Here is a 24,889-nt window from a genome sequence, read left to right on the forward strand (position 1 = left end):
GAAGAATTTGTATTTATCTTCAGCCAGAACTACACATGGATGATCCATCGCCGTCTCCTTCTGAAGTCCACCGCTTCACAGAAACAAGTCTTCAGAATTCGGTCCAGAAGACCATAAGACATGGAAACAGAATTAAACCATTTGGCCCTTTGAGTCCGCTCTGCCATGGCTGATATATTTCTCAACTCCTCTCGTATCTTCTCCCTGTAACTCTTGATCTTGTTACTAATCAAGAACCTATGTATCTTTGTCTTAACTACACTCAACTCCACATAGTGTCAGGAAATGTCTAGAGGCACTGGATACTGCAAAAGCTATCATTCTTGCAATAGTTTTTTTCTCCAAAACAAGCTGCACTTATGGTCAAGCTGGTACTGATATTAGCATATGCTGGAAAATGTGGAAAACTGACCAGGTATTTACAGAAAACAAAACAGGGCAAATCGAATTCAGCCAATTACTGCACTGTCTATTCAGTAAAGCAACAGAAGGGGTAGCTGACCGTGCAATTGAATGATATTTGCAAATTAATAACCTGTTCACTGATGCTCAATTTGGGCCACTCTGTTGCTGACTTCATTATAGACTTGGTTTACTCATGGAAAAAAAAGAGTTGAATTCCAGAGGTGAGGAGAGTGTGAATACCTTTGACCTTAATTCAGCATTTGAGCTAATACGGCATCATGCAGCCTGAGCAAAACTGGAGTCAATAGGAATCAGGCAAGAAATTCCTTGATGATTAGAATCATATATAGCACAAAGGAAAATAGGATATGGTTGTTGAAGGTCATCATCAGTCCCATGACATCACTAAGTTCTACAGTAGTGACCTCGGTCCACCTTTTCAACTGCTTCATCAATGACTGACTGCCCATCATAAAGTCAGAAATGGAGATGTTTTCTGATGACTGTGTGTTCAGCACCATTCAGAACTCTTCAGATACTGAAACAATCCATGTCCAAACAGAGCAAGACCTAGACAATATCCAGACTTGAGCTGATACATGGCAAGTAACATCCACACTCAAGTTCCACACAATGACCATCTTCAACAAATTTAAACATTGCTCCATGTCAATGATATCAAATAATTAAATCACTGTTGAAATCCTGGAGGTTACCATTGACTAGAAACTGAAATGGACCAGTATATATATACTGTGGCTGTAACAGTTGGTCAGAGATTAGGAATTCTACATTGAGTAGCTCACCTCCTGCCTCCCATCATCTAAACGCACAATACAGAACTTTGATAGAACACTCCCCACTTGCCTAGATGAATATACAGTCAAGAGACTTGATATTAATCAGGACAAAGCAGCCACGTGATTGGCACCCATCCACCTTCAACATTAACTCACTTCAACCAGATGCGTAGCAGTAGAAATGTGTAACGTCTACAAGACGCTCAAGAACTACTCACCAAGTTTCCCTCAACAGCATTTTCCAAACCCACAACCTCTTTTCTCAGAATAATAAGGGCTGTAGATACATGGGAACACCACCTTTACGTTCCCCTCCAAACCAAATAATATCTAAAATTCCCTCACGGTCAATGGTCCTAAAACTCCCTTCCTAACAGCAGTGAATGTTCTCGCACTCCAAGAACTGTACTTCAAAAATGCCACCTTCTGCAGGGCAATTAGGTATGGGAAGTAAATGCTGACCAGCTACACCCACATCCACAAAAGAATTTTTAAATACTGTTTTAGTAATCCAGCCTGGATCATGTACCTAAGTCCTGGAATGTGACTTGAACCAACATCTCACTCAGGAGAGTTGCTGCTCACTGAACTATAGCTGAAGAAGGGCTTATGCTCGAAACGTCGATTCTCCAGCTCCTTGGATGCTACCTGACCTGCTGCACTTTTCCAGCACTGAACTATAGCTGACCAAGTTAAAAATCACACAACACCAGATTATAATCTGACAGGTTTATTTGGAAGCAATAGTTTCCAGAGCACTGCTCCTTCATCAGTTGTGAAGTAGGCCCATAAGACACAATTTATAGCAAAAGATTACAGTGCCATGCAGTTGAAATGATAATACTCATTGTCTAAGCTGAAAATGTTACTTAAAAGTAGTTCTGGGGGATTACATATTAATGAACCAAAACCCACAACCCATTCTAAAAGATGAAAGACTTAACAATAATCTAGCTTCATTCAATATATCATTTCAACTGCATGGAACTGTAATCTTTTGCTATAAATTATGTCTTATGGTCTTACCTGATGAAGGAGCAGCACTCCGAAAGCTAGTGCTGCCAAATAAAGCTGTTGGACTATAACCTGGTGTTGTGATTGATTGATAAACTTTGTTCACCCCAGTCCAACACCAGCTCCTCTACACTGTAGCTGACCAGTTTAAGCCAATCCATAAATGCTGAACTGTTCTTGCCAAAACATAATTTTATCTTTCTACTGTAGTATCCTACTTTGTGCTTGCTGTGTGGCAAAATGAATGTGAACTAGCTACTTGTAGTCAGACTTAAATGTCCACAATCTGAAGTTGTCAGCCTTTTGATCTCAAGGTGCTAACTATAAACTCTCATTCTCCATTGACAAGGGTTGAACACAGCGCAACTGTGTCCCCTACTGGATACAGGGAGCAGGAGTTGGTCATGGACTGCAGGTACAGTCTAATCACAATCTAATTGGCTTTCAGAAAAAACATAAGGACTGAATGCCTCAACCCTCTTTGCAACATTCCTGATGTTCTAGCTCAACAGGTCCAGGTGAAAGACTGGACCTGCCATTTTCCTGGACTCCTGATGCTTCAACATAACACTTATTGCTGTGGAATCAGGTTGTGCTGGCGTTGCTGCTCTTCACTTTGCAGGTGACAGAATTGCTACAAGTCAATTGTTACAGACACAAAACTACCTGCTTCCTTTATCAGGAAAAAAAATGAAACCAAAAGGCAAGAAATGGTAAGGAACAAAATGAAAGAGAATAAAAACAGTAAAAAAGATTTATTGAATATATTAAAAACAAGGCCCACAACCCCATAGTACAAAGTTTGTTTGGATGCATCCTGTTTCGAGGACCAAATCCTAATATGCACAAGTAGATTAGATATGATTCAAAAATGAAAAGATAATCAGAGGGAAGTTTGCAACGTAAAGGACAATTTGTGGTTTGGATTTCAGTTTCTGGTTGTCTATGACAAAGACACAAAGCCCAACAATACTTATCCAGGTTGACGTGCACCAGCTGACTGAACAGATCTAGGTGATAGTCATCAGACTCATTCACAGTACTCAAACTTTTTCTTGGTCACATACAATCATTACAACCCCTGGTAATTTAATCTGCAATTTGGTGCCAGCGGTATCAGACCCGGACATAAAACTAGTAGAAGGACATATTCATTTCTATTTATATTAAAATCTAGAAAAGAGATAATGGGGAGCTATTGCAGACTTCAGGTGAAGAAGAGTGAGAGGAATAACTGGACCAGTTAGAGATTAGACCCTATTTTAATGCCACATTTCTGCTCTTAATTCCATTACAAATTTCTACCTGTACATGGACAATGGCACTACCAATGTAAGGTCGTCAGATGCTAAGTACCTCCAGACAGCAGGGTGTTATTACCCTGTGACAGGTTTACATAGGCAGTTCTCATTACAAGTGTGTATGGGAATTAAAAATGGAAAAAATTCAAAGAAAACTGTTTTATTAAATATATTACAGACATAATATACAGTATGTCCTCAAACTGGCTGAAAGATTATTCAAAAATTGAACTTGAGAAAAGTCCCACAATTCCAGTATTTTTCTGTTCGATATTCTGTTCAGACTTGACAATTATTTAAAAAAATTTTTATATATAAATAAGTTGCTTCCTAAAAAAAAGTTGGAAACAGCCCTTTTACTATTTAGAAGGACGTGCTGTCATTTGGCTCGTAAACAGCAAAGAGATTTGGCTCCAAATGGCCAGCTATGGAGTTGTAGGGGCTGGCAGAGTGTGTCTGGGTTTTATTCACAGTACATATAGATAAGTGGATGTTTGGGAAAGAAATCTTTCAAGCAAAGCTTTCTCCAACAATTTACACGCTGTGATAGCTTGTACATTGAACTCAGTTTCCATTTTCACATGCTATGGTGAATCTGTTTGGAAGGGGAATTTTAGAGGGGTGGAGATGGGGGCTCAATGTTGATCTTTCAATGACAGCATCCTCCGCAGTGTGGACTGCCATGTGGGTGCTCCCCATATTTGGTTCTCCGGCTTAGTATCTCGTAGGAGCAGTCATCTCCACAGCACCCAGAGACACTAGGAGATGACTCATCAATATCGAACCTGTGGATTGAAAGGTCAGGAAGGTCAAACACAGCTGTAACAGAAGTTTAATTTGTGATATCATGAGGTTGAAGACCCTTTTGCTACTTTGCAATCCTACAATGAAGGAGGCAATGACATGGTGAGAATTATGACTGGCCTATTAATCCAGAGACCCCAATAATGTCCTGGGGAACTGGGTTCAAATCCTACCTTGATGATGGAATTTGAATTAAATGAAAAATGGATTGGAATTAAAAGTCTAATGATGACCATGAATCCATTGTCAATTGTTGAAAAAACCCATTTGGTTCACTAACTGGGAAGGAAATGTGACTCCAGACCCACTTTAAAAACTAGGGATGGGTGATAAATGCTGGCCCGGTCAGCGACACCCTCATCCCACAAATGAAAACAAACAAACACACACACACACATGATGGTTGCCCCAAAGTCAAACTGCACCGATGTTAGGTAGGCAAGATTATAGCCTAAGACAAGTTGTGCCTAATATTGAATTTAATGTTATTTTCAGAAATCTCAGATTTTCGACAATGCTGACAAGGACATATTTACATCCTCCTCTACCGGTTTTAAAAAATGAGGATATTGTTTCAAACATACAGCTTGGGACTGAAGTCAACGTCAGCCAGACCAGGTAAGGAAAAGACTTTTTTTCCAGAGCATCTTTTAAACTTAAGGATATTTCACAGCCAACTAAGCTGTTTTGAAGCATTGTTGCTATTGCATTGTAGGAACTGCAACAATCAATTTGCACGTGGTAAGCTCCCAAATATCAGCAGATATTGCTGGAAAAACTCACCAGGTCTGGCACTATCTATGGAAAGAAAGCAGAATTAACATTTTGGGTCTAGTGACCCTTCTTCAGACCCGTCTGTTTTTGTTTCTGATTTCCAGCAACCGCAGTTCTCTATTTCTTACCCTCCAAAAATCAGCCATTAGGTAACAATGGAAAGGAAGATGGACGAAGATTTGCCATCTGAGGTAGTTTGGGTTGAGGTTAGGAATAGGAGAGGTGAGGTCACCCTGTGAGGAGTCTTTTACAGGCCTCCTAATAGTCCTAGAATCGTTGAAGAAAGGATTGCGAAGATGATTCAGGAGAAGAGTGACAGTAATAGGGTGATTGTTATGGGAGACTTTAACTTTCCTGATATTGATTGGGAAAGCTATAGCTCAAGTTCGTTAGATGGGTCAGTGTTTGTGCAATGTGTGCAGGAGAGCTTCCTGACACAATATGTAGATAAGCCAACAAGAGGTGAGGCCATACTGGATTTGGTTCTGGGTAACGAACCAGGCCAGGTATTAGAACTAGAGGTAGGTGAGCACTTTGGTGACAGTGACCACAATTCGGTGATTTTTACTCTAGTGATGGAGAGGGATAAGTGTGTACTACAGGGCAAGAGTTATAGCTGGGGGCAGGGAAATTATGATGCGTTGAGGCATGACTTAGGATGCGTGGATTGGAAAAGTAGATTCCAAGGCAAGAGCGTAATTGATATGTGGAACTTGTTCAAGGAGCAACTATTGAGTGTCCTTGATAAGTACGTACCTATCAGGCAGGGAGGAAAGGGTCGTGTGAGGGAGCCGTGGTTTAATAAGGAGTTGGAATCCCTTGTTAAATGGAAGAGGGCGACCTTTGTAAAGATGAGGCGTGAAGGTTCAATAGGGGCGATTGAGAGTTATAAGGTAGCCCGGAAGGACCTGAAGAGACAGCTAAGAGCAGCAAGGAGGGGACATGAAAGGTCCTTAGTTGGTAGGATTAGGGAAAACCCTAAGGCTTTCTATAGGTATGTTAGGAATAAAAGAATGACTAGGGTAGGAATAGGTCCAATCAAGGATAGTAATGGGAAGTTGCGTGTGGAGGCTGAAGAGATTGGGGAGGCGCTGAATGAATACTTTTCGTCAGTATTCACTCAGGAACAGGACATTGTTGTCGATATGAATACTGAGGCACGAATAAGTAGAATGGATGGCTTTGAGATATGTAGAGAAGAAGTGTTGGAAATTCTGGCAAGGGTGAAAATAGATAAGTCCCCTGGGCCTGATGGCATTTATCCTAGGATTCTCCGGGAAGCAAGGGAGGAGATTGCAGAGCCATTGGCCTTGATTTTTGTGTCCTCTTTGTCTACAGGAGTAGTGCCAGAGGACTGGAGGCTAGCAAACGTGGTTCCCTTGTTCAAGAAGGGGAGTAGGGATAATCCTAGTAACTATAGGCCAGTGAGTCTCACTTCTGTTGTGGGCAAAGTCTTAGAGAGAATTGTAAGGGATAGGATTTATGCACATCTGGATAAGAATGATGTGATCAAGGATAGTCAGCATGGTTTTGTGAAGGGCAGGTCGTGCCTCACAAACCTTATTGAATTCTTTGAGAAGGTGACTAAGGAGGTAGATGAGGGGAAAGCGGTAGATGTGGTATATATGGATTTTAGTAAGGCGTTTGATAAGGTCCCCCATGGTAGGCTACTGCAGAAAATACAGAGATATGGCATTGAGGGTGAGTTGGAGGTTTGGATTAGGAATTGGCTGGCTGGAAGAAGACAGAGGGTAGTAGTTGATGGCAAAGGTTCATCTTGGAGTGCCGTCACTAGCGGTGTTCCGCAAGGATCTGTTTTGGGACCATTGCTGTTTGTCATTTTTATAAATGACCTGGAGGAAGGGTTAGAAGGTTGGGTGAGCAAGTTTGCGGATGATATGAAAGTCGGAGGAGTTGTAGACAGTGAGGAAGGATATGGCAGGTTACAGCGGGATATAGAGAAGCTGCAGAGCTGGGCAGAAAGGTGGCAAATGGAGTTCAATGTAGCTAAGTGTGAGGTGATTCACTTTGGTAAGAGTAATAAAAAGATAGATTATTGGGCTAATGGTAGACTACTTGGTAGTGTGGAAGAGCAGAGGGATCTTGGTGTCCATGTACACAGATCTCTGAAAGTTGCCACCCAGGTAAATAGTGCAGTGAAGAAGGCATATGGCGTACTGGCTTTTATTGGTAGAGGAATTGAGTTCCGGAGTCCTGAGGTCATGCTGCAGTTGTATAAGGCTCTGGTGCGGCCGCATCTGGAATATTGTGTGCAGTTTTGGTCGCCATACTATAGGAAGGATGTGGCGGCACTGGAACGGGTGCAGAGGAAGTTTACCAGGATGTTGCCTGGTATGGTAGGAAGATCCTATGAGGAAAGGCTGAGGCACTTGGGGTTGTTTTCATTGGAGAAAAGAAGGTTTAGGGGTGACTTGATAGAGGTGTACAAGATGATTAGGGGGTTAGATAGGGTTGACAGTGAGAACCTTTTTCCACGTATGGAGTCAGCGATTACAAGGGGGCATAGCTTTAAATTAAGGGGGGGTAGATATAGGACTGATGTTAGGGGTAGGTTCTTCACTCAGCGAGTCGTAAGTTCATGGAATGCCCTGCCAGTAGCAGTAGTGGACTCTCCCTCTTTATGGGTATTTAAGCGGGCATTGGATAGGTATATGGAGGATAGTGGGTTAGTGTAGGTTAGGTGGGCTTTGATCGGCGCAACATCGAGGGCCGAAGGGCCTGTACTGCGCTGTATTCTTCTATGTTCTATGTTCTAACCAGACAACGTGTTTTTAGTTCTTGGTTGATACGTAAATATTACCTATAGGATGCTGAGAATGTGGAAGTATGATAGATAGCATTTGCATGCATGTGAGTGCATGTACTCTCATTGTTGTGTCCTCAGACATCCCTATAATAATGCAGACTCCAGATCACAACTTACTGCATCGCCTCTTTGAAGAACTGATAAGCTCCATGGTTGTGCTTAAATACTGTTAACATCACTTTCTTCATCTGTGTACTGCAGAAAAAGCACAGAGCAAGAGTCAATCTCATCAAACTGAACCTACCCTCATTTTCTGAGCACTTTATAAGTGTCTGCTAACTGGGTGACACACAGTCTCCCCATATGCTCCTGCCAGGCTCTTTTCCAATCTTGCCTGCCAAATCCCTCTGCTCACAGGGGGAAACCTGTTGGGAGAGGAGATGGAGAGATTGTGACCAGAAACTGCAGGCTCTTGAATATATAAAGAAATAACGCCAGCTCAGAACAACTTGTCCCACATCTAAACACAGCCTCCACCTTGGACTGGGGTAGAGTATGTGAGGAGAGGACAGGGAAAATGCTTTTTCTGCCTCAAGAACATTGTCTGACAATGGCTGACACACCAAGAATAGCTCTCTGAATGCAGCACTAGAAGACAGCCAGCATTAGGGAGAGAATGGGGAGGCAAATTTACTATCTTTAGAATATCCACAACCTCTTTACCTGTTTGCTAAAAGCTGTAGAATCTGCATTAAGAATTTGCCCAACCCTTTTCTCCTCACCCGACTCTCCAGCTGAACCTCATAACTGCAACACAAGACAAACTTTTCAGGTTATTATTCAGAGTTGACACTGACTTTATAACACATGTTCAACCCATTTCAAGGCTCCCTGTCTCAATGAGAAGTGTTTGATGGGACATTATAGACAGAACTTTACTCTATTTGGCGGTGGGCCAGAATCAGGAGTTGGCCATCATGCGCCCCTCTCCTTATCAAACAATGTTTCAAAACTCGCCATCAAGGTCTGCACACAATGAATGTGGCACATGAATGGGTTAGGGAGAATGGCTCCCAAGGTTGGTTGAGGGTACAGAGGACAGAACACTCACTGTGATGGAAAGCTGAGTCACCTTAAATCACAGTCAGTCAGGTCATTTCCGCGCCACAGACTCCGTGGGCACCAGTACTTTGCTTCCTGTCATCAGCAGTTTTACATCAGGAGCTCGCCATTGGCCTCGCCACCCATGTGCGGCCTCCCTTCCCGCCAAGACTCGTGCACGATTGGAGCTGCCACCCTCTGCGGGGAATCATTAAGTATAACGCAAGAATACCAGTACAGTACTTCCTCCCCACACTCCACATCAAATCGGAAATGTGAGAAAGCTGCTGGCACCGCACTGTCTCCTTCCCGTGCAACCAGGTACCACGCTCGTTCATCTGTCATCTCTTCCTTCTTCTCCCGATCTTTCCAGCCCCACTCACTTTGCTCATACCTAACAGAAGAGAGTAAAAGGCTGAAGCAATCTGCAAAGCTTTTGGTATAACTACATCAGGTAACAAACCCTATCCCCAGCTCAGCCACACCTGCTTTCCTACACCCAGGATCCTATCTTGTTACTGCTATTAACTCCCCGTAACATCGTTGCCTTTGACTTTCCTCACAAGAAACACGTAGCAGGAGCAGCAGATTAGGAGAGAGAGAGAATAGAACTCCATTGCTAAAGGTAGCACAATCATCACTCAAGGTTCTGGTTTTGAGTCTCCTTCCAGTCACTTGTACAGATAACCCAAGTCAACATTTCTGGTGCCATTACTGAGACAGAACTGCATTATCAGAGGTACCATCTTTCAGGTGACACATTCAGATCCTGTTTCTGCTCTTAGGTGGGTGTATAGGATCCGATTGCCATTTCTGGAAAAGTGGAGGGAGGAGTTCTTCTAAGTGTCCTAGGGCCAATATGAATTCTTTAATGTTAGTACAGTGGATTCGAGATTCTGGGCTAAGAACAGTGCAAGAAAGGGTGTGCCTCAACTCTCCAATATACATTAGTTTTGAATACAGACACACAACACCTCTCTGTAATTTTGCATCACTGAACTCAACCATCAGGTACCCACCTAACCCTGACAGTCAGTGCTTAATTACTGTGGGGTGGCATGAAAGTATTACCTACAGTTCCTCTGATATCTCCACTTTCTATTCCCTCATCCAGTGGTGCATGCAAACCGGTGGCTCACTCACATGGTCTGCATGTTCGTCTTGGTCAGTTCCACTGCCCAGTCCAGAGTGCTGGGGTCCAAGTCTGTTACTCTTTTACACTCTATCACTATGTTCATTCTAGGTAGAAGAAAGAGATTGAGATATATAATATAATCTAGTAGCCAAAACAGAGAAACATCTGCAGGATGACATTGATTGGGACCTGAATATTCAAAGGTATGTGACATTAAGGAAGCTAGGAGAGATAATTAAAGATTAAATTAGTACAATTGAGAAAGGGATGATCTAAATTCAGGAAACCCGTATATAGAAGCAATAGAGATGAGGATGAAAAGGGCAAGAGGTCACTTGTGGAAGCTGTGTATAGACCCCTTAACCTGCTCTACCATGTGATTACTGTTATCAAGGACGAAATAATGAGTGCTTGTCAATAAGGTGTAGCAATTATCATGGGAGATAGCATGTTTTGAGAAGATTTGTCACTCAGGTTGAGGTTCTGAATGTAGGTTTGCTCGCCGAGCTGGAAGGTTCATTTTCAGATGTTTTGTCACCATACTCGGTAATATCTTCAGTGACCCTCCGGACGAAGCATTGCTGATGTTTCCTGCTTTCTATTTATAATGTTTGGATTTCCTTGGGTTGGTGATGTCCGATCTCAGGGTTCTTAGCAGAGACAGTAATACAGAGGCTGGAACAAACAGCTCAGCCAACCATCCAACCCAAACTTTGGGTCCGCTACATGGATGACATCTTTGTCATCACTAAACAAAACAAATTAGAGAAAACTTTCAAGACCATCAATAATACCCTTACTGGCATAAAATTCACTAAAGAGGAGGAAAACAACAAACTACCATTCTTAGACATCACAGTAGAGCGAACAGCTAATGGGGAAGTTCAAACCAGCGTCTACAGGAAAACAACACATACGGACCAAATATTGAACTACAGAAGCAATCATCCCAACATTCACAAACGAAGCTGCAATAGAACATTATTTCAATGATCCACCACACACTGCAGCACAGAGGAACTACACGGAGCAGAGGAAAATCACCTATACAGTGAATTCAAAATGAACAGGTACCCAATGAACACACAGTCTGCCGATTTCCCAGCGACAAACCCAAAGAAGCTCCGAAATGACTGCCAGACTACTCAGACCCCTTGGCATCATGGTAGCCCACAAATCCACCAACACACTAGAACAAGCAGCTAATGAACTTGAAAGACTCTATACAGACAACAAGCAAAACTAGTGTCATTTACAAAAGACTGTGCAAGAACTGTAACAAACACTACATTGGACAAACAGGTAGAAAACTAGCCATCAGGATGCATGAACATGAACACAAAACATGACCCTCTCTCACTAGCATCCTTACATACAGATAAGGAAGGATACCACTTCAACTGGGACAACACATCTATCCTAGGATAAGCAAACAGAGACTCGCACGAGAATTCCTAGAGGCATGGCATTCCAACCGGAACTCTATCAACAAAGACATTGACTTGGACCCCATTTACCATCCCTGAGAAAAAGAACAGGAAATGACAATGCCACAGGAAATGACATCACCAACCCAAGGAAATCCAAACATATAAATAGAAAGCAGGAAACATCAGCAGTGCTTTGTCCAGAGGCTCACTGATGTTATCTAGTATGGTGATGAAATGTCTGAAAATAAACCTTCCAGCTCAGTGAGCAAACCTACATCCAGAATCATGGGAGAATTTAACCTATTTTTAAACAATCTAATTTTTCCAGTATAAAGTAGTTTAATGATAAATTAATTAAATGTTTTTGGAACAATATCTTAGACCAGCATGTTATGGCACCAACCTGACAGCAGGCAATACTTGACCTGATTTTGAGGAGACATGACAACTACTGACCTATGAAAGTGCACCTGGATAGCAGGGGTCAGTGTGGGGAGATTGGGGGATTGGGGGCGGGGGGGGGTGGATGGAATGCTGTTTGGAGGGTCAGTGGGCCAAATGGCCTCTTCCTGCATTGTAGGGTTTTTATGGGTTGAAAAATGTGGTGCTGGAAAAACACAGCAGGCCAGACAGCATCCAAGGAGCAGGAAAATCAACGTTTCGGGCATAAGCCCTTCTTCAGGAATGTAGGGTTTCTATGAAAAGTTGCTAATATAATTCTTTTATTCCAAAAGGGAAGAGCAGGAAAAGAAAATCAGGACACTACAGGCCAGTTATAATATCCATAAAAGGAAAATGTTAGAAACTATGTTAAAATTGGACATTTGGATGAGTTCAAGGTATTCAGACAGAGCCAAAATGGTTTGTCAAAGGGAGATTATGTTCAAATAATTTATTGGAGTTCTTTGAAGTAACTAGTGCTGTAGATAAAGATGATCCAGTGGATGTATTGTACTTAGATTTCCAGAAGACACTTGCTATGATGCCACTTCAAAGATCATTGTAGAGAATAAAAGCTCATGGTTTTGGGACTAACACATTGGTATGGATAGAAGATTGGTTTGTTAACAGGAAACAATGCATGGGGCATTTGCAGGCTGGAAAGATGTCACGTGCATTGTACCACTGGGGTCAGTGCTGGGGCCTTAACTTTTATTTTTACAGTTTATATAAACGATTTGGATGAAGGGACCAAACAAGGTCTATCCAACTGAAGCAATAACTTATTCGTTCTTTCTTCAGATGCTAACTGACCTTCCTGGCCAGCATCCATCAGAGGGATTGGTGTTGACATGTCGAGTTTTGAGATAGCCATGAAGGGAGCTAAATTTGCTGATGACACAAAATAGGCAAGTGATCTGTGAAGAGGACACTAGGAGCCGACAAAGGGATAGAGCTAGATTAACCGAGTTGGCAATGCTCTGATAAAGGAGTGCAATGTGGGAAAGTGTGAAATTGTCCATTTTGGCACAAGGAAATAAAAAAAAAGAAACATTATCTAAATGGTCAGAGGTTGCAGAGCTCTGGGTGTCCTATTATGTGAATTATAGAAGATTAGTATGCAGGTACAGCCATTAATCAGGAAATCTAATGAAATGTTATGGTCTATTGTGAGGGGGATTGATTGCAAAAGTAGGAAGGTTATTGCTTTGGTTAGAAGGGCATTGGTGAGATTACATCTGGAGTACTGGTCACAATATTTATTGATGTTAATGTATTGGAAACAATTCAAAGAAGGTTTAATAGACTAATACCTGCAATGAGCAGACTGCATTATGAAATCTCTCTCTTCTGGAATTTAGAAGAGTCAGAGGTGACATAATTGAAATATACAAGATCCTAAGGAGACTTAGTGGGTGGGTGCAGTAAGGATGTTTCCTCTCATGGGAGAATCTAGAATGAGGTATCATAATTTACAAATAAGGGGTCACTTATTTAAGCGAGAGCATAGAACTTTACAGTACAGATGAGGTGAAACAATGCTGAAAATTCCTGCTTTCTATTTATATGTTTGGGTTTCTTTGGGTTGGTGCTGTCATTTCCTGTGGTGAAGTCACTTCCTGTTCTTTTTCTCAGGGTGTGGTAGATGGGGTCTAACTCGATGTGTTTGTTGATAGAGTTTTGGTTGGAATGCTATGTTTCTAGGAATTCTTGTGTGTGTCTTTGTTTGGCTTGTCCTAGAATAGATGTGTTGTCCCTGTCGAAGTGGTGTCCTTCCTCATCCATATATGAGGATACTAGAGAGAGGGTGTCATGTCTTTTTGTGGGTAGTTGGTGTTCATGTATCCTGGTGGCTAGTTTCCTGCCTGTTTGTCCAATATAGTGTTTGGAGGTCCACTGAAGATGTTATCTAGTAGGGTAACGAAACGTCAGGAAATTAACCTTGTAGCTCAGCGAGCAAACCTACATCCAAAACCTCAACCTAAACTACAAATCTTCTCAAAACTCGCTAAGGGAGTCAAGGGTTGATGAGGTTTTGGGGAAACCAAAGAGGTGGAGTGACCATGACCAGATGAATCAATATTTTACTGGAAGGAAGAATAGCTTGAAGGGCTGCATGAAATGTTCCTGCTGTCACGTCCAATGTTAGTCCTTGGGTAGGAGAGATAATGCGTATTAACAAACTGAGGGGAGGGAAGTTACAAGAAATGATACTTACCCATTTCTGTCATATTTTTTGAAGGAAGGAAAAGATGCTAATGGATCAGTGAGCTTAAAATATAAAAGAGAAAAAGTTGCATTTAATTTAAATTTCTTTAAACAACACAAATCATGCGTTATCCCTTCCAAACCCATGTTGGCAAGTAAGACCAATATAGTTTGAATGCTAAATATGTAAAGTAAAAACAGAAAATACTTGAAATAGTTAGGTGTGGCATCTAGAAAGAGAAACACCTAATGTTTCAGGTCTGCAATCAACATTCTGATGAAAGATCATGACCTAAACCTCAGCCCCACCATATCCCAACCCAACACCCATAAGCATGTCCAGTAGCAGCATTAATTGGATGGTGATCATCAGGTAGCCTCTTGGCTTTCCCCTCCCCGTCCTAGAACCAAGATGTGTACTTCAAAACAGAAATAAATTTAAAGCAGCTTGCAATCTGGCCTCTCTTTTGTCACCTGTACTCATAGGAGCTGGAGAAATCTTGGGCAAATTACTCCAGTAATTCCTTTTTGGCAGCACTTGGCCATGTGGGACTATTCCCCCAATCCCAACACCAGCCCCTCCCCAAACCCAGCCTCCTCTTCTGCAATGGAGCCAGATCCTGAGTCCTAAACCCTATGCCCAACAACCTCTAACTGAACTTAATGACTCTCTGCCCTAAACCCATTATCCATCTCTGGTACTCAACCCCGCAGCTGTCCCCTTGAACCTCAACATCATTTAAGCTTGTAAATCCACTCCTTCAGTCCCTCACCATCCCTCAAACCCTAACTCTGTTTATCCCAAACAACAGCTGCTACCCATCTGCTCACCCCTCAGCCCATCTCTCTGAATACCAAGTGTCTTCCCTCACACAGCAACCCCTCAGACGGCTTTCCTGGAAACTCAGCCTCCCCCAGAACTCCCCCACCCCACCTGCACGCACAATCCCAGCTTGCTCAAACCTCCCCAGCTCTCAATCCACTCCTTCCTCCACCAGAGGGTCTGCAGGCAGCCTGCACTTGCCCTCACTTGCTCCCTATCACATCCCTAAACTATTTTACCTTGTTTGCTGTTTCAACTTTTGCACAGACAGCATCCATTGCTGCTCTTTCCTCCAGTCTTCTTTGCTTCTTCTCCTTGGCTTTAGATGACTTTCTCTAGAAAATCAATATCCAGAACTCAAATCACTTCTCAGGAAAGCAGATATCGATCGATCGATCGATCGATCAATCAATCAATCAACCAACCAGTCAGTCAGTCAGGACCAACAACCCGCATTAGCAGTAAGTGCCTGAGACATCTATGTAGATCGACATCGTATTTCTTATCTCTGCAAATAACGCTTCAACAAACTCCCAGCACAGTCTCCCCTTTCTCACTACACCCTCTTCCTTTTCTGACAGATAAAGCAAATCCCCCCCCCCATTCAATTTTCCCCCTTTGCTGCCATCCTCCCTGCCAACCCCATCCTCTCACCAATCTTCCCCCCGCGGCCACCCTCCCATCCAAATTATCCCTCTCTCTTTCATTCTCTTTCGCGTCTTCGCTCACACCCTTTCTTTCTCATCCCTCTTTCCCTCACCCCCATGTTTTTCCTGACGGCGCTGTTCAGAATCAGACGGAAATCAAATTTTGCTTCTTCCGGTCCGTCCCTTTACACCTTCCGCTCGGTCCCAGGAGCAGCTGGGAGTTGAGGATTCGCTAAGTCGGACATTGGCAGGTAATTGTGTAAATTGGAGCATTCGGTTACCGTTTAGCAGCTTCAGGAAGCTCTGGAGTCAGTCTTTCACTGAGCTAAAGGACTCTTCGTCCTGAATGATCCACAACTTCTGGCTGGTTAGCTTTGAATGTCGGATCGAGCTTTGTTGACGTTAACCCCATGAATTTTCAGTGCAGAAACAGACCAATCCGCCCACTAGCTCTAGGCCAGTGGTTCTGCCCCATAGCAGCTCCCCAACACCCTCTCATCTGTTTAACCAGCGTCCCCCTTTAAAGAGTACGACATGATTCACTTTGTCCCCTCCTTGTAGGAGCGAGTTCCACATTCCGCTCTTCAGACGAAGAAGTTTCTCCTCGGTTCCCCCCCCCCCCCCCATTTGATCTAATCGTGACTGCTTCCCATCCCGTCCTGGTTCCTTCCTCACTTTCTTTGTTATAAAGAGCCTTTCATAACTTCAAAGATTTATTTGTGACCATCCTTCAGCTGGGAAAGGAGAGACAGCTTCTCCACACTCCCACCCCACGGATGTACTTTACGCATGACATTTATAAAAATACATTATAAAACATTTTAGCTTGGAAAGTACAGAGTGCAATGAGATTCAACCAATCTGTACAGCATGCTCCATCTCTTAGGTGCCTCAATACAATTGTAATGACCTTAAATAAAACAAAGAACTGAGGATGCTGGAGATCTGAAACAAAAACAGAAATTGCTTTTGAAATTCAGCTGGTCTGGCAGCATCTGTGGGAAGAAAGAAAGCAGTTAACGTTTCGATTCTTAGCAACTAAAGATTTTTCTTAGGATACTGGAGTTCAAAACTATAGGGAATATTTTTAAAGTGAGAGAAGAAAGATTTAAAGAGAACCTGAGAGACAACTTTTTCACATAGAGGGTGGAGCATATGTGGAATGAACTGCCAGCGGAAGTGGTACATACAAGTACAGTTATAACATTTAAACAGGTACTTCATTAGGAAAGGTTCAGCTATGGGGCAATAAAATGTGAAGCTGGAAAAAGTACAGCAGGTCAAGCAGCATCAGAGAAGTAGGAGAGTCAATGTTTCGGGCAGGACCTTTCATCAGGACTTCATCGTGATGTTGCTTGACCTGCTGTGCTTTTTCCAGCTCCATGTTTTATCAATTGTCTTCCCAGCATCTGCAGTCCTCACTATCTCCAAGGTTTGGATATGGGCTAAACACAGTCAAATGTGACTAGTTTAGTTTGGGAAACTTGGTCGGCATGAACAAGTTGGACCAAAGGGTCAGTTTTCATGCTGAATGACTCTATGGGAAATGGGCAGATATGTGGAGATGGACCCCAGAGAGAAAGTGAGAGAAAAACTTGAGAGTGGTAGGCAGATGAGGGGACTAGAGTATTGATAGTATGTCAGCACAAAAGAGAAGCTGAATAAGGGATAACGAGAACTGAGAGAAAGGAAAGAATGGATAGGCTGTGATGAAAGCAACCCATGTAAAGACAGAATCAAGGTGTGGGGCTGGGCAAGAAACATGTAAGGGCAGAAGTAGGCTCTAAAGTTCTTGACTTCAATGTTGAGTCCCAGAGGCCGCAGGAACCCAACCGGAAAATGAGATACTGTTTTCGAACTTGTACTGACGATCACTGGAACACTGCAGCATGTCTGCAACAGAAATGTTGGCATGGGAACATGATGGTGTGTTGAAGTGGTATTTAACTGGAAGCTTGGGGTCATTTTTGCAGACTGAATGTAGGTGTTCTACAAAGTTATCACCCAGTCTTTATTCTGTCTCTCCAGAAGAGGAGACCTCATTATCAACAGTGAATACAGTAGATTAGATTGAATGAAGTGCAGTAAATCACTGCTGCACCTGGAAGGTATGTCTGGGATAGTGAAGAGGGAAGAGGCAAATTGGCAAGTCATACCTTCTGCAATTACGTAAGAAGGTTCTCTGGGGATGTGCGGAGGTGTTGGGATTGGAGGAATATTGGACTAGGATGTCCTGGAGGGAACAGTCCCTGCAGAATGCTGACATAGGAGGGGAAGGAAATATATGTCAGGTTGCAAAATCCTGCTAGAGGTGGTGGAAATGGCAGCTTATAATCCTTTAAATGTGAAAGCTGTTGTTGTAGGAGGGGAGAGAAGGGATGGGAGCTGAAATACATGAGATGGGTTGACCCAGATCCATTACAGCCAATCTTTCTCTGCTACTTTCAGCTCTCATTATCATTTATTCCCTCTGTTCTAGCCTGTTATCAATAATCCCTTTGTCTGCCTATCCCTTTCACGTCTCTATTTCTCTGGGCTACATCTCTAAGTATCCGATCACCTCTCCTCCCACAGCACGGTGGCTCAGTGGTTAGCACTGCTGCCTCACAGCGCCAGGGACCCGGGTTCAATTCCCACTTCGGGCATCTGTCTGTGTCGAGTTTGCACCTTCTCCCTGTGTCTGCGTGGGCTTTCTCTGGGTGTTCTGGTTTCCTCCCACAGTCCAAAGATGTGCAGGTTTGGTGAATTGGATAAGCTAAATTGCTCATAGTGTTAGGGGTAAATGTAGGGGAATGTGTCTGGATGGGTTGCTCTTCGGAGGGTCGGTGTGAACTTGTTGGCCGAAGGGCCGGGTTCCACATTGTAGGGAATCTAATCTAATCACTCCCTCAATCTCATCTTCAGTATAAATACACCATTTTCCTCACCGCTCTCAGTTCTGATGAAAAGTCACTGGACTCAGAACGTTAACTCTGCTTTCTTCTCATAGCTGCTGCCAGACCTACTGAGTTTCAGCTGCAGTTTCTGCTTTTGTTTGTAATACTCCTGGTATTTACAATAGACATTACATGAGAATGCTTATCTAGCCTGTTTAGCATCTTCAAGATTTCACCTTTTGTTCCAATACCATCCATGCAATTTTTAAAATCTTTTCCAGTGCTTCTGTAACTCTTTTATTAAAAGGTGACCTGAGCTGTATACAGTATAGCATTCCAACTGTGCTCTAATAAGCTCAGTGTAACGTACCGACTTTTCAATTCTATCCATCCAGAAATTAGCCACAGTGTTTTTGTTCTTTTCCTTTAATGAATTCAAATTCCTACATCAATCTCAAATTTAGAAACTGTTTTTGATTCAGAAGTCTAAATCATTAATATGTATTGTAAACAATAGTGGTCAACTGTAGATTACAAATGAGATTACAGTTGATCAGCAACTTGATCCCATATCCCCATCATTGCCCCATACTTTTGGTAAACAAAAATCTGTCAATCTACATTTTCAGTTTCGATGGCTTTTTGGAAACACAGATTACCTTTATTGCATTACCCTTGTCTACCCTTTGTTACCGCTTCAAAGAGTTCAGTAAGGTTGAACAAATGAGACCTGACATTTTGAAAACTTGTTTTGGATACTTTTATGCATTTTTCTTTAGCAGGGATTTCATTATTTTCCCCACCATCAATATTTAAGCTGCTTGATAGTTCCTATGTTATGCACTATATTCCTTCTTAAATATGTTGTTATCTATCTAACTCTATACTGCAACCTTCTCTGTGTGTAATATTGCTTCTATATTTCTTCTTGAGATACTTTTAAAATTCATATATTTCAAGGGCATTATCTTCTTTGATTGCTTTAATAGTTTTGCTATTTTAAGTAGTTATATCATGCCTAATCTCATGTCCTGATATCTGATCCTCCTGAACCATCTTTTAAAAATTAAAAAAAAAACTCTTTTATAGTTAGCAAGTGTTACTGGAAAATTAGACATTTGTCATCTGCTCCTAATTCCCAAATTGCTTCTGAGGAGATGGCACTGATCTACTTTATTGAACCACTTGCAATCTTTTGGGTGTTGATGTACACTCAGTGCTGTTAGGGAGGGAGTTTCAGAATTTTCACGCAGTGATAGTGAATTTAGTTGACATTCTAGTTCCCCAAATGTTGATACAGTTCCAAGTCAGGGTGGTGTGTGTCTCAGACGGAAACATGCATGGTGTTCCCAAGCGTCTGTTGTCCTTGTCCTTCTCGGTGATTGACATCGCATCGCCTGTAAGTTGCTGTTGAAAGCAGCCTTGGTGATTTACTGCAGTATATCTTGTAAATGGTTCTTATTGATGCCACTGTACTCTGATAGTGAAGGAAGTGCATGTTAAAGATGGGAAATGATTGCCAATCAAATGGGCTGTCTTGTCCTGCATGATGCTCAGCTTCTTGACTGTAGTAGGAATTACAGTCATCTGGCAAGTGGAAGAGTATTCCTTGCTTCGTGAGCTGTAGATGGTGGACAGAATGAGACATCAGTTACTTTCTGCAGAATTCTTAATCTCTAGCATCCTCTTTTAGCCACAGTATTTAACTGGCTGGTTCAATTTCTGATCAGTGATAACCCCTTTTGAATGTAGATGCAAGGGCATGTAGAATTGTAATGTAGGTAAAATATTAAGAGCTAATGGTGAGACTCTCTGTTATTACACTTGTGTGTCATGAATATTACTTTCTAGTTGACAGTCCAATTCTGGACATTGTCCGAGCCTTGATACTTTTGAACACAGACTGCTTGGATATCTGAGAAATTGTGAATGGTGCTGAATGTTGTGCCATCATAAGATGATGAGCAGCATTCTGAAAGCTTGTGATTTAAATAAATCTGTTGGACCATAACTTGTTGTCATGTGACTGCTGACTTTGTCCTTTCCCAAACGGCATGAATGAAACAGATGGGTTTTCCTGACAGTCAACAGCAGTTTCATGTTCACCATGGGCTTTTTATTCCAGATTTTTAGTGAATTCAAATACTACAATCTGTTGTAGGGGAATTTGAACCCGAATCCCCACAACATTACCTGCGTCTCTGCATTAATACAAAAACAGAAATTGTTAGAAAACCTCAGTAAGCTATCTTTGTACTGAAAAAGGGTCACTGGACCTGAAAGGTTGGGTCTGTTTTTTCTCCATAGATGCTGCCAGATCGACTGAGGTACTCCTGACATTTCTGATTCTGTTCACATTTCCAGCATCTGCAGTTCTCTGGAAATCTCAAACAGAAACAGAAATCTTTTTGTTCTCTAGATTAGTAAATTAGCAATAATGCCACAAGGGAATCAAAGTTATGATGAGGCTGCAGAGAGGTTTCAAGGGGTTTTGGATAGGGTCAGTGAATGGACAGGAATATGGCAAATGGAATATAATGTGGTAAAAGGTGAGGTTATCAACTTTGGTAGAGAAAACAGAAATGTATTTTTTAAATAAGTATTTAGGAAGTATGGATGTCTAAAGGGACTTATCTTTAATGAGTCACGAAAGCTAACATGCAGGTGCAGGAAACAATTAGGAAGACACAAAGGTATATTGGCCTGCATCACAATGTTATTTGAGTATAGGAGTAAAAGTATCTTACTACAAATACAAGGTGACACTGCTTCTGAGTATTGTGTACTATTCTACTCTCCTTGCCTAAGGAAAGATATCCTGTGTTTCCCTGGGATGATGGTACTGTCCTGTTAAGGAACTTGCACCTGTACACTCTGGTGTTTTGAGAAACAAGGCAGTCTCTTAGAAACTTACAAAACTCTTGACAGAGATTGACAGAGTAAATGCAGAAATAATATTTTCCCTGGCTGTGGTATCTAGTCAGGGGATAGTGTCATAGTAAGGGGGCAGACCATTTATGAGTGGGATGAGTGGGACCAACTTCGCTCAGAGGGTGATAAATCTTTGGAATTCTTTTCCTTGGAGGGTTGTGGAAGCTCCATCATTTGGTGATTTCAAGATAGAGATTAATAGATTTGTAGTTACTCATGATTTCAAGGCATATAGGAATCCCTTGGGAATATAGCATCAAGGTAGACAATAAGTCATGATTTTGAATGGCTCAGCAGGTTTGAGGAGTTGACAGGCTTGATTCTGCTCCTGTGTTGCTGAAAACATTAACCTCTGCTGGGTATAGCACAACAGGAAGCAGTTTCATACAGGAACCTAGTTGGCACATCACCTGTTTCTCATTAAGGTATTTGGTTTAGGTTTGTTTCAGAAATGGCAGAATTTTCTCAAATGCATAGCGATCAATGCCAAGAGTTTAGACCTATGCAAGTGGATGCCCCAATGCAAAAGGTTCAGTAAACTCATGGATGGTCCCAGGAGTATAGGAAGCTAAGGGGTGACCTTATAGAGGTTTATAAAATCATGGGAGGCATGGATAGTGTAAAAAGATAAGGTCTTTTCCCTGGGGTGGGAGAATCTAGAATTAGAGGGCATAGGTTTAGGTAAGAGGGGAAAGATTTAAAAGGTACCTAAGAGGCAACTTTTTCTTGTGAAGTGTGGTGCATGTATGGAATGAGCTGCCAGAAGAAGTTGTGAAGGCTGGTACAATTACAACATTTAAAAGACATCTGGAAGGGTATATGAATAAGAAGGGTTTAGAGAGATGGGCCAAATGCTGGTACAGGATTCTGGGTAATCCAAGATGGAGGACGGGAAAAATTTCTGGCTGTAACAGTAGCTCCTTTTTTGAGGTATTTTAGGGTTTGGAGGTGATTTCCTCGAATTCCAGGAGCAGCAATTACTGTTTTATATGCTGTTGCATTGTTTTGGAACTTTGGAGAAAAAAATAGTCAAAACAACAGCACTTTTAAAAGAGAGAAGAACAAACAAAGGAAGCACATGGTGAGGTCAGTGCAGGAGAGAGAAAGAAACTCACATTGCTAACTGACAGAGTTAGCAGTTACTGCCTTTGCTGTTGAATTAATGTATCGCTGGACATCAGACTATGTCTGGGAAAATTAAAAAACTGAAATTCACAACTGATCTTGGAGGAACCTGTCTGGGTGAGGTCACAGCACAGAAGTAGATAAGTCTATAGTAGTAAGTAAAGTGGGATCTTTCTTGATTATATGTCTTATTGAGCTATGTCTCTTGATTAAACTTAAAATATAAGCCATAAGTATTAATTTAATCTGGAGCAGTGTTTTGTACAGGAATAAGACAGTGCTATTTTCTGGGTATGTAGATTGAAAGAAGCAAAAATGGCCATTACTAGATTAGTTTAGATTCCCTACAGTGTGGAAACAGGCCCTACGGCCCAACCAGTCCATACCGACCCTCCGAAGAGTAACCCACCCAGACCCAGTTCCCCTCTGACTAATGCACCTAACACTATGGGTAATTTAGCATGGCTAATTCACCTGATTTGCACATCTTTGGTTTGTGGGAAGAAACTGGAACACCCGGAGAAAACGCACGCAGACACGGGGAAAATGTGCAAACTCCACACAGTCACCCGAGGCTGGAATCAAACCTGGGACCCTAGTGCTGTGAGGCAGCAGTGCTAACCACTGAGCCATCGTGCTGCCCACATTGATATGCTCTTCTTGTTGGATGTGGGAGCTTAGGGAGAGTTTACGGGTTACTGAGTTTACAGGTTATCTGCAATGAATGCTGTTGGTTGCGAATCCTATCAGATCGAATGGATCAGTTGGAGAGGCTGTTAGAGGCAATGAGGAATTTACAGGAGCAAGGGGAATTGATGGATGACAGGAAGGGGGGAAAGTCTTAGATACAGTTGCATAGATGGGTTAACTCCAGGAAAGGTAAGAGAGGTAGGTAGGTGGTGCAGGAGTCTTCTGTGCCTATCCCCATTTCAAACGGTTGACAACTGGAAGCGGCAGATTCAAACCACTACAAATGCCGGAGGAAAGGTCACAGAAGCGCTTTACAGGAGGCTCCCAAGCACTGAGGATGTCACCTAGACAGGGGACGAAACGTCTGCAACACAAATTCCCAGCTCGGTGAACAGAACCAGAACAACGGGCACCCGAGCTACAAATCTTCTCTCAGACTTTGACCTTATAGAGGTTTATAAAATTATGAAGGGCATAGATAGGACAAATAGACAAAGTATTTCCCCTGGGGTCGGGGAATCCAAAACTAGAGGGCATAGGATTAGGGTGAGAGAGGACAGATATAAAAGAGGCCTAAGGAGCAACTTTTTCACTCAGAGGGTGATACGTTTATGGAATGAGCTGCCAGAGGAAGTGGTGGAGGCTGGTATAATTTCAACATTTAAAAGGCATTTGGATGGGTATATGAATAGGAAGGGTTTGGAGGGATATGGGCCAGGTGCTGGCAGGTGGGACTAGATTGGGTCAGCATGGATGAGGTGGGCCGAATGGTCTGTTTCTGTGCTGTACATCTCTATGACTCTGGATGTAGGTTTGATTGCTGAGCTGGAAGGTTCATTTCCAGACATTTTGTCACCCTACTAGGTAACATCTTCAGTGGGCCTCAGGCGAAGCACTGCTGATAATTTCTGCTTTCTATTTATATGTTTGGGTTTCATCAAACCCAAATGAACCTTCCAGCTCAGCGGGCAAACCTCCATCCAGAACCTCAATCCAAGCTACAAATCTTCTCAAAAAAAATCTCTATGACTCTAAATAGGACTAGATTAATTTAGGATATCTGGTCAGCATGAACGAGTTGGACCAAAGGGTCTGTTTCCGTGTTGGACATCTCTATGACAGTTACTTAGTCCAATGATACTTCCTGGGAGCCAACTTTATTTTCCAACACTCAGGCCATCCTTATCTCACTTACTGAGCTATTGCACCTGCATTTGAAGGTCAGTTAGGATGGTCAGTAATGTCTTATCTTGTTGAGTTATTTTTATGCTTTAAAGGGCACATTGTCTGCTAATCTTTATTGAAGCAGACTGTGGTAAGTCACTTATGTAGCTATTGCAGAATTAGCAGTGAGTAACTTAAAAGCCATTTTATGCAGCTTTCGCAGAATTGTCAATTTGCAGCCTAGAAGCCATTTTGTCATGTTATTTGCATCGAGAAGCCATCTTGTTGCCACCTAAGTTATTAAGAGCATCTGTTAAATGGTTGCCCCTGACAGCAACTAGTCACCTCAGCTTGTATTCAGGTTTCAAATCCTCATCTCCTCATTCCCATCCAAACTTCTTACCTCCCTATCCCCATCCCCATCCAAGCCCCTCACTTTCCCCATCACCATCC

At 42.3% G+C, this 24,889-nt stretch overlaps 2 protein-coding genes across 5 annotated transcripts in view; one reads left to right on the forward strand and one right to left on the reverse strand.

Moving 5' to 3' along the window:
- Positions 1-2,959: 2,959 nt before the first annotated feature.
- naa40 (N-alpha-acetyltransferase 40, NatD catalytic subunit) lies at positions 2,960-15,847 on the reverse strand. Of its 3 annotated transcripts, none has more exons than XM_072551211.1 (8): positions 15,764-15,846; positions 15,243-15,338; positions 14,191-14,243; positions 10,110-10,205; positions 9,199-9,360; positions 8,589-8,672; positions 8,043-8,120; positions 2,960-4,305 (listed from the first exon to the last, which is right to left on the reverse strand). In XM_072551211.1, exons 1-8 carry the CDS (start codon positions 15,767-15,769, stop codon positions 4,170-4,172), a joined length of 711 nt encoding a protein of 236 aa, XP_072407312.1. In that variant the 5' UTR covers positions 15,770-15,846; the 3' UTR covers positions 2,960-4,169. The 3 variants fall into 3 exon arrangements, with proteins under 3 accessions (XP_072407312.1, XP_072407313.1, XP_072407314.1); XM_072551213.1 differs by lacking the exon at positions 8,043-8,120 and adding an exon at positions 8,170-8,290 and having other exon boundaries at positions 4,179-4,305; positions 15,764-15,847; XM_072551212.1 differs by lacking the exon at positions 8,589-8,672.
- rcor2 (REST corepressor 2) overlaps positions 15,830-24,889 on the forward strand; it is a 69,375-nt gene continuing 60,315 nt past the window's right edge. For both annotated transcript variants that reach the window (XM_072551207.1, XM_072551208.1), the window contains exon 1: positions 15,830-15,901. The gene's annotated coding sequence lies outside the window, so the exon portion shown is untranslated. The remainder of the gene's footprint in view (positions 15,902-24,889) is intronic.

The sequence above is a fragment of the Chiloscyllium punctatum genome, chromosome 31 (genome assembly GCF_047496795.1).
Source record: "Chiloscyllium punctatum isolate Juve2018m chromosome 31, sChiPun1.3, whole genome shotgun sequence".
Lineage (NCBI taxonomy): Eukaryota > Metazoa > Chordata > Chondrichthyes > Orectolobiformes > Hemiscylliidae > Chiloscyllium > Chiloscyllium punctatum.